The 8,003-nt window shown below is 57.7% G+C and overlaps 2 protein-coding genes across 2 annotated transcripts; one reads left to right on the top strand and one right to left on the bottom strand.

Annotated features, from left to right (window-relative positions):
• The first annotated feature begins 931 nt into the window (after positions 1 to 931).
• On the top strand, positions 932 to 4,589 carry RAB17 (RAB17, member RAS oncogene family). Its single transcript, XM_035566089.2, has 6 exons — positions 932 to 1,160; positions 3,063 to 3,222; positions 3,535 to 3,686; positions 3,790 to 3,915; positions 4,228 to 4,321; positions 4,441 to 4,589. Exons 2-6 carry the CDS (start codon positions 3,066 to 3,068, stop codon positions 4,545 to 4,547), a joined length of 636 nt encoding a protein of 211 aa, XP_035421982.1. The 5' UTR covers positions 932 to 1,160; positions 3,063 to 3,065; the 3' UTR covers positions 4,548 to 4,589.
• Positions 4,590 to 5,827: 1,238 nt separating this feature from the next.
• Positions 5,828 to 7,210, bottom strand: PRLH (prolactin releasing hormone). The gene is made up of 3 exons (XM_035566110.2): positions 7,118 to 7,210; positions 6,298 to 6,457; positions 5,828 to 6,020 (listed from the first exon to the last, which is right to left on the bottom strand). Exons 2-3 carry the CDS (start codon positions 6,389 to 6,391, stop codon positions 5,854 to 5,856), a joined length of 261 nt encoding a protein of 86 aa, XP_035422003.1. The 5' UTR covers positions 6,392 to 6,457; positions 7,118 to 7,210; the 3' UTR covers positions 5,828 to 5,853.
• Positions 7,211 to 8,003: the final 793 nt, after the last annotated feature.

Genomic DNA, 8,003 nt, shown 5'->3' on the forward strand with positions numbered 1-8,003 from the left:
ATAGGCAGGGAGCCGGGAGGAAAGGCTTTCCTGCCCTCTGGCAAGGAGCTGGATGCAGGTTAAGCTCTGCTTGGGGGCTGGATGCAGCTGAGCGGTGTCGGTGCTGGGATTTGTTCCCCCCAAAAAAGGAAATCCACTCTCGTTTGGCTCACAGACCAAAAAGTTATTTGTGCAGATCCATAAAGCTTTCAGAGCTGGCTCTTGAAGGCAAGGCATTACAGATGGCCAGGTTAGTGCTACAAACACAAAAGCTGCCTTCCTTTAGGTTTTTAATGACCTGCAGATCTTCCTGTTCTCTCTCCAGACCGGTTATCCCAATACATTGTGCTTTTCCCCCATTAAGATGTAAGAGCTTTAACAAGAACTCTGTACAAAGCGCCCAGCCCCAGCGGTAACCAGCCATTAGTTTAATTAAAAGGCAGGAAAAACCCAAGTGCTCAGGTTTTTTTCTTTGCTGGCTTTGTCTGCACCTCGCCGGCTTGTCTGCTAAGCCCTTTGCGGGAGCAGCGGGTGTGCCGCTTCCCACCCGCTCCCCAAAACCAAATCCCTTTGGCAGCCCTGGCTCCGAGTTATCGCAGCCCAGGACCAAAGAGGAGTCTCACCTGCGTCAGCAGAAATTGCAGCACTATAAAAAAACCCTACAAAGACCGGATCCCTGGCTCCAGCCTGCCTCATACCCAACCCTCCCCATCCCCAAATCCCGGCTGCGGGATGCGGATGGTGATGCTCGCGGCACCTCCAAGGAGAAACCACCAAAAAGAAACGGCTCCTGCAGCAGGGACAAGGGACAGAGGGAGCACAGAGGGCAGGGTTTATGGCCCTGCCTCGCCCAGCCGGCGGGGAGGGTTTAAGGTTCACCCGTTTCTGCTCACCTCTCGGCTTTGGCACCGCTCTCTGGCAGCTGCTGGCGCGCCTGACGGAGTTTCGCTTTTAGTTTTCTGCGGAGAGGAGGCAGCCGGGGAGGTTGGAGGAGGCCGTCCCCATCTGTCGAGGCTGTTCCTGTCTGTTGAGGCTGTTCCCGTCCGTCGAGGCTGTCCTCATCCATTGAGGCCATCTCCATCCATCGAGCCTGTCCCCATCTGTCGAGGTCGTCCCCATCCGTCGAGGCTCTCCCCGTCCTCCGCCACCCCTGTGCCAGAGGAGAGCCAGCCTGCAGCCAGGTAACCCCTTCCTCTGCCTCCCACCTCCCCCCAAAATCCCAAGATTTGTGTCTTCCCACCAATAATCAGCCCCAGATCCCAGCCACAAAGGCAGCCCAGCCTCCAAAATCGCAGTCGGAGGGGGATCTCTGCTTGTTGCTGGCTTTATTTCCCCAGCAGGGCGATAATGAGCCAGCCTCTGCTCCCTGCAGCTCAGAGCAGGGCTGATCGTGTTGGGAAATCAGCACTGCGTGGATCCAGCAGTGTGTACACATCAAAGTGTCTTTGCAGTGCAGGTTTCCCTGTCCCCTGGCAAGCTTCCCCTAAGCACAGTGACTGCTGCAGAGCTCAACGCCAGCAGGAACGATCTGGGGACGCCGGTGTGCTAGCACCATCTGGGGGGGGAAACAAAAAACAAACAAAAAAAAACATAAAAAATCCCATGTCCAAAACCTGCAGGTTAGGTGTGGCAGAAACCCAGCAAATGGCTCCAGCATCCTCTGAGAGCTGCTGGCTCAGACATCAATTAGACACTGTTAATTTCTCAGGAAGTTAAACGAAGGCTTAAATGACACTTCTCAGTGTCTCCATCCCCAAAGATTTGCATTTCTTTTATGTTTTCCCCCCAGTGATATTATTTTGGAAATAAAGGATAATATTTTTTGGAAATATTTACCCCTGAGAGTGAATACAGCAGGACCCCCTCCCAAGTTAGCGATAACACAGATACTGACTTGTCAAGTGGCAAATGCCAAGCCCTTGCTGTTGCTTTCCAGCTCAGATAACTGCTCCACCTCCTGTTTCTGGCTCATATCACTAACAATAAAGCCCATAAAACGTGGGTTTTATGCAACGCTTAACCCTCAGCTGGAAGCAGGCACGAAGCTGCTAGGGTAAGGTCAGCCGAGCCTGCCCCAAATGTCTGCCTCGGGACACAGCTGCCACAAAATAGGGGGTCTGTGTGAGGTTAAATCAAACTTTTTTCTAATGTTTCCAATACCAACAAGGTTCCTGGTGTGCTCTGCTGGGGCTTAGCTCAGGAAACCAGCAGGAAAGGGGATTTCGGGGTTTCTCTCTGACACCCTCGTCCCAGCATGGGGAAATCAGGGAGGCTGCCTCGGCAGCGCTGACAAAGAGCAATCCAACAGCAACAAAAACAAACACTTTCCCCTAAATCCTATTATTTTCCATCAAAATCAGAACGAAATGACTTGTTTTGCTTTCTTGCCATTGTGCACCCCCTGCACCCTCTTACCATGGGAAAAAGATTGTTGGAGATGAACTCTGGCGATGCTCCCCCTCTGCGATAGGTGCTTGCAAGGAAATTTCCAGCGATTGCAGTAATTGTTGAATGAGCTTCGTGTAATCTTCTGGGGTTAAATGGAGGTGCATTTTAAGAAATAATCTGAAATAACAAGTAACAGGGTTTACAAGACAATCTGCAGAGCTTTTCATGCAGCTGCCTGTAAAGTTTTTTGGAGCATTACCTATGGCAGCAGACAAAAATACCAGAAGGAGCACAGCCTTATGCTGCATTTCAATTTTTTGTTTGTTTGTTTAAAAGAAATAATAAGCCAGATAATAACCTGCATGAACTGTGACCCTGCTCTTCATCATCAGGCTGTACAGTGCATTTAAAGGGCTGAAAGCAGAAAATAATCAAGGGAGTAATAATAATAACGCTTCCAATAATCAAGGGAAAAGGGAAAACTTGAGCAAACTCCAACTGGGCATGGGCAGGACTGGGTTTAGGTGTTAAAACAGGCTCTTTTGGGCAATGTTGGACTTGCTGAGTTACTGGGCGAGCTCCCAAAAGCTGTTTTGAGGTCACACCACACTGCCACCAGTAGGGATTTCATACGGGATGCTCAGCTGGTGGACCTGGGGTCACTGCAGGCACGTTTTGGGTTGGTTTCCTTGCAGGAGATGGCGCAGGAAGGGACGGCAGGTGGCTCGCTGGAGAGGCATTGTCCCACCTACATCTACAAAGTGGTGCTGCTGGGGAGCACGGCGGTGGGAAAGTCGAGCCTGGCCTACCGATATGTGAAAAACGACTTCCAGGAGTCGCTGCCCACCGTGGGATGTGAGTGAGCATCCCCCCCCCCCATGTGGATTTGCTTCCCCCGTTTGCTGCCAGCTTCAGGTTGCTGCCATCCATCTCCCCCTGCCCCAAGCAACCGGCAAAGCCATGTCCAGGGGTATTTGTGGGCAAACCCCACGCCCTGCCCCGCTGGCACGGGGGCGAGCAGCCAACCTCTTCTGCTGGGGTGATGAAAACCCATCCAGTTTTCACAGCAGCATCCCTGACCTTGAATCGGGTTCAGCCCTGTGGCAGCAGACCCAATCTCCCCATGCTCACCCCAAGTGATCGTGCCCCAGCCCACCTCTCTTGCAGGCTCCTTCTTCACGAAAATAATCCGCATGGAGTCGGCCACGGTCAAGCTGGAGATCTGGGACACGGCTGGGCAGGAGAAGTACCACAGCGTCTGCCACCTCTACTACCGGGGCGCCCACGCCGCTCTCCTTGTCTACGACATCACCAACAAGGTGAGGGGGGTGCTGAGCCCCTCAGCACCAAAATGCTGCCCCGAGACACATCACTGGTGGGGCAGAAAGCTCCAGGAGCTGTGGTGTCACTGTCTCTCCCCAGGAAACACTTGGCAGGGCGAAGCTGTGGCTGAGGGAGCTGGAGAAGGAGTTCCTGCACGACGAAATCGTCATTGCTTTGGTGGGCAACAAGACGGACCTGGCTGAGGAGAGAGAGGTCCCAGCCGAGGTGGGCACCTGTATCATCCTCCCTTCCCCACTGCAAGCACCAAAATACGTCCCTTGATACCAAAGGGCCTTTGGGCACCCCCAAAGTGAGGTCCCTCATTGCTCAGTGATGCATTTATGGGCAATTTCGTGGTGCCTGAAGGTCATGGTAGGACCTTTGGCTGCTCTTACCCAACGCAAGCACGCTGAGTAAGCCTGGCTCTCGTGGTCACCTTGCACCCCCAAACCTCATGGCTGGGGGAGAAACTGACCCCTGAGAGGTCTCCACATGCCCCCAGGGCCAGGGGAAATAACGCTGCTCTTCTCCTCCCAGGAGGGCGAAGAGTTTGCGAGGAGCAGAAGCCTGCTCTTCACGGAGACATCGGCGAAATCCAACCACCAAGTAAAGGATGTCTTTATGGCTGTAGGTAAGACACGGTGGCTGCAGATGAGAGCTGACACGGGGGAACCATGAAGTCCCCTGGGGCAGCAGGGGGACGGGACCCCTGGGCAGGGGGTGCTGCCCTGTGGCTCTGCTCCCCCCCAGCCCTTCAGCTCCTGCAGCGTGAAGCAGAGAAGGCGCCAGCCCCGCGCCGCGGGCAGCACGTGGACTTGGGGGCGAGCAGGGCGAGGACGGGGTGCTGCCACGTGTGAAGGGGCCACAGGCTCCCCATGGGACACGGTGCCGGGGAGGACAGGAGGGACCTGACCTCATGCTTTCGGCGTTGGTGGTGACAAGACAGCGGGTGGCACGTGGATGGCACAGACCAAGGATCTTCCTCATCAGCCTCTACATGAGAGCGCACATAGCGTGCACGTGGGGTCTTGGGCCAGGATCTCACACCAGCTTTCTCCATGGGGATGACCTCCTTGCTAGTCCCAGGGACCATGCTGCCACCGGCCTGGCCAGGAGCCCATCCCATCATAACAGGGTTTTAGCATATGGGTGCAAATAAAGAGCCGGTCGCCCTCACCGCTTCCTTTTCCCTGACCCCCATCTCCACATGCAGGTGGGGACCACAAAGGTCTGGAGGTGGCAGGGATCAGAGCCTGGCAGCAGCTGCCCAAATTGCTGTGCTTTTTTTTTTTTTTTTGGGGGGGGGGGGGGGGGGGGGGCAGGATGCTCTCACCTCCAAACCCCCCCCCCCCCCCAAAGTGCTCAGTGAGGGGCCCCCTGCTCCTGAGGCAATGCCTAAACTGGTTTTTGGGGTGCACAGTGACACTCAGACCCTGGGAAATGCTCAGCCACAAGGCAGCGAACACCCCTGGGGGTGCTCCCGTGGAGGGGACAGAGCTGCAGCACCCCTTGCCCAGCCTTACCAGGCCCCCAGAGCCCCCCATGGGAACACCCACCTGCACTGCCTCCCCAGCACTGAACCACTTCAAGGGATGGGGGCTCCCCCAGCAAAAACCCAAGGCTGCCTCCTCCCTAAATGCCCTCCGTTAATTAGGCAGCTAATTAGTTAGTGGCTGATTGCCACTCACCCCCTGCCCCCTCCCTCCCGAGATTAACCCTTCCCTCCCCAAGCAGCCCCACTCCCAGCGGATGGGGCTGGGGGTGCTCATCCCCTCCCCATGCTGCCCTAAGGCTGCTCGCAGAGACCCCTGTCACCCTCACCCCCAAATTGGGTAAAAAGTGGGTAAAAGTGGGCTTGGGCTGTCCACCTTGTGAGAGGATGCTGGGGAGGGGGGGCAGAGGGTGAGGGATGGGACCCCACGTGTTCTCCCCATGCCACAAAATGGGGCTTGGTGGGGGGACCCCAGAGGATTCACCTGGGAAAGCAGGGTGGGGGGCCTCCAGGGCTTAATTTTAGGTGATATCAGCAACATTTGGGCTCGGATCCTGTGCTCCATCCCCCCCCCCCCCCCCCCGAAAGGCCCCTTCCCCACACCCTCGGTTTCGGAGCAGAGAGGCAGGAGGAGAGGAGAAGGGCTTTTATTGGGGTCCCCCATCTTCAGCTCAGGCGCTGCGCTCCCCCCGGGGGGGCTGGGGGCGCAGAGGGGCGCAGGCTGGCCGCAAGCCGCCCCCCCCCAGCTGGGTGCCTTCTCCCAAGGCTCGCCGTCGCCCAAATCTCCCCACCGGCCTGATCCCGCGGCCGGTGTACCATGAGGGGTCGATGTCCGGGTCTGCAAGGCAAGGAGAGGCGAGGAGGCATCAGGGTGATTTTTGGGGGGGGGGGGGGTAATGGGGCACTGCACCCCCCCAAGGGAGGGACTAAACCCCTGGGGGGGGGGGAGGGGGGGGTGACAAAGTGGGCAGAGAGGTGCTAAAGGCTGGCCGAAAGGCCAAACCAACCTGCACGTCGGCCCCCTCCCTCCGTCCCCCCCAGATTCACAGCGAGGGGCTGGGGGTGCGGGGCGGGGGGGGTGTCTCGGGGGAGTCCCTTACTGCTGCTCTCCTTACTCCTGATTTCCATGGAGCGGATGCGGGTGGCGGCGGTGGGCAGGGCCAGGCAGGCGAGCAGCAGGCACACGAGGCAGGCGGCCCCCAGCTTCATCCCCGGAGGATTTTCCCCCCACGACGGCTCAGCCCGAGGACACGGTGACGGCGATCCCCGAGGTGGCTGCGGGAGCAAAGGGATGGTGGTGGGACAGAGATAAAACCACGGGGTTTGCTCCAGGTGGTGATGGAGAGAGCGCGTCCCCTCCTCTGGTGGCCATGGGGAAATCCAGCCCAGTTGGGACAATAAAGGGAAGCAAAGGGCACAGAGCATGGTGCTCATCCCTGTCCCAGGGAGATTTGGAGAAAAGAGAGGGACGGAGGTGAGAACGGCATCGCATGGCTGTGGGCACGTGGGGTTTGCTGGGGGCATCGTGGGGCACATTGTGGGGGCAGCACCCAGGCAGCGAGGTCAGTGCCCGAGCACAAACACCCCGCGGGGCAGCACGGGCTGGGCGATGGGTTTTATTTCTGCAGACACCTGCCGGGTTGAGGGCGGTGGAGCAAAGCACGGCAGCTTTGTTCCCAGGGACACCTGCGGAGGAGAAGTTTGCAGAAAGCCCTCTGCGCCAGGGGAGGGCTCGGCGTGGGGAAGCACCTGGCTGCCAGCTCCAGCGCTGACTTTTATGGGCCCCATCCTTGAAAACCCCACTGAAATAAATCCCTGGGGATAGAGCAGCGCCTTGGAGCCGTCATCCGGCAGACAAAAGCGTGGTGAGGCAGAGAGACAATCCGGGCTCGCTTCCCCTGGCTTCCCCCAGTGGTCCCGGCCCCCAGTACTTACCGCGGTGCGAGGCGAGGTGCCTGGTGCCGTCCCGCTCAGCCTCTGAGCCGGAGTCCCCCGGGACACCGCTTTTATGCCCGGTTTTGTGCTGATGTCAGAGGCGAGCCCCGGCGGGGACAGAGCCGGGGCATCTCCTCTCCCCTCCCCGCCGCCCCCTGCGCTCGGCGCTCATCAAATCAGGAAAGGGATTTTCGTGACTCATAAGGGGCCATAATTTTATCTTCAGCTGGCCGAGGCAGATAGCTGGGGAATATGTTAATCCCCGCGTCCTCGACGTGACGTTATTCTGCACGGGAGGACGTTTTCCCCTCCGTCACCCTGTCCTTGTTCAGGGGGGGGAGGCTCTGAGGGCCCCAAGCGCCGGGGTCCTGCTGCCAGTACTCCCCTCCCACATGCTGCTTTTGGGAAATCAGACAACAAAACGAGCAGGCTCATCGCCGGCACTAAAACTGTTTGAAATGGGTTAAATCTATTTAATCTTTGTGCTGCTGTTCGTGCTGTGCTCAGCGAGAGCTCATCCCCCTCCTGCCCACACAGGGGGCTGGTTGGGCGTCAAACACGCATCCGCTCCCCGGGGAAAAAATGGGACTGCCAGGATTTCAAGGAATGCCCCCAAACGGGGATGTCTCCGTGCTGATGGGATGGCAAAGGTGCTGGCCAGCCGGTTCTGGGGACAGTCACACGAGCGGCACCACACCACGGAGCAGTGGGGAAAGGGGTGGAGAGGGGAGACAAAACCCCATCTGCCAAGGAAAGCTGGGCCACCGACCAGTACTCATCCCAACCACAGCTCTGGAGAAGACAGCTTCTGACCTGACAAGTCAAATTTCCACCCTGCTCACCACCATCTCCCCCGGTTCTGCTTTGGTGCCACTGCTTCGCCTCC

Source organism: Cygnus atratus, chromosome 6 (assembly GCF_013377495.2).
Source record: "Cygnus atratus isolate AKBS03 ecotype Queensland, Australia chromosome 6, CAtr_DNAZoo_HiC_assembly, whole genome shotgun sequence".
Classification (NCBI taxonomy): Eukaryota; Metazoa; Chordata; class Aves; order Anseriformes; family Anatidae; genus Cygnus; species Cygnus atratus.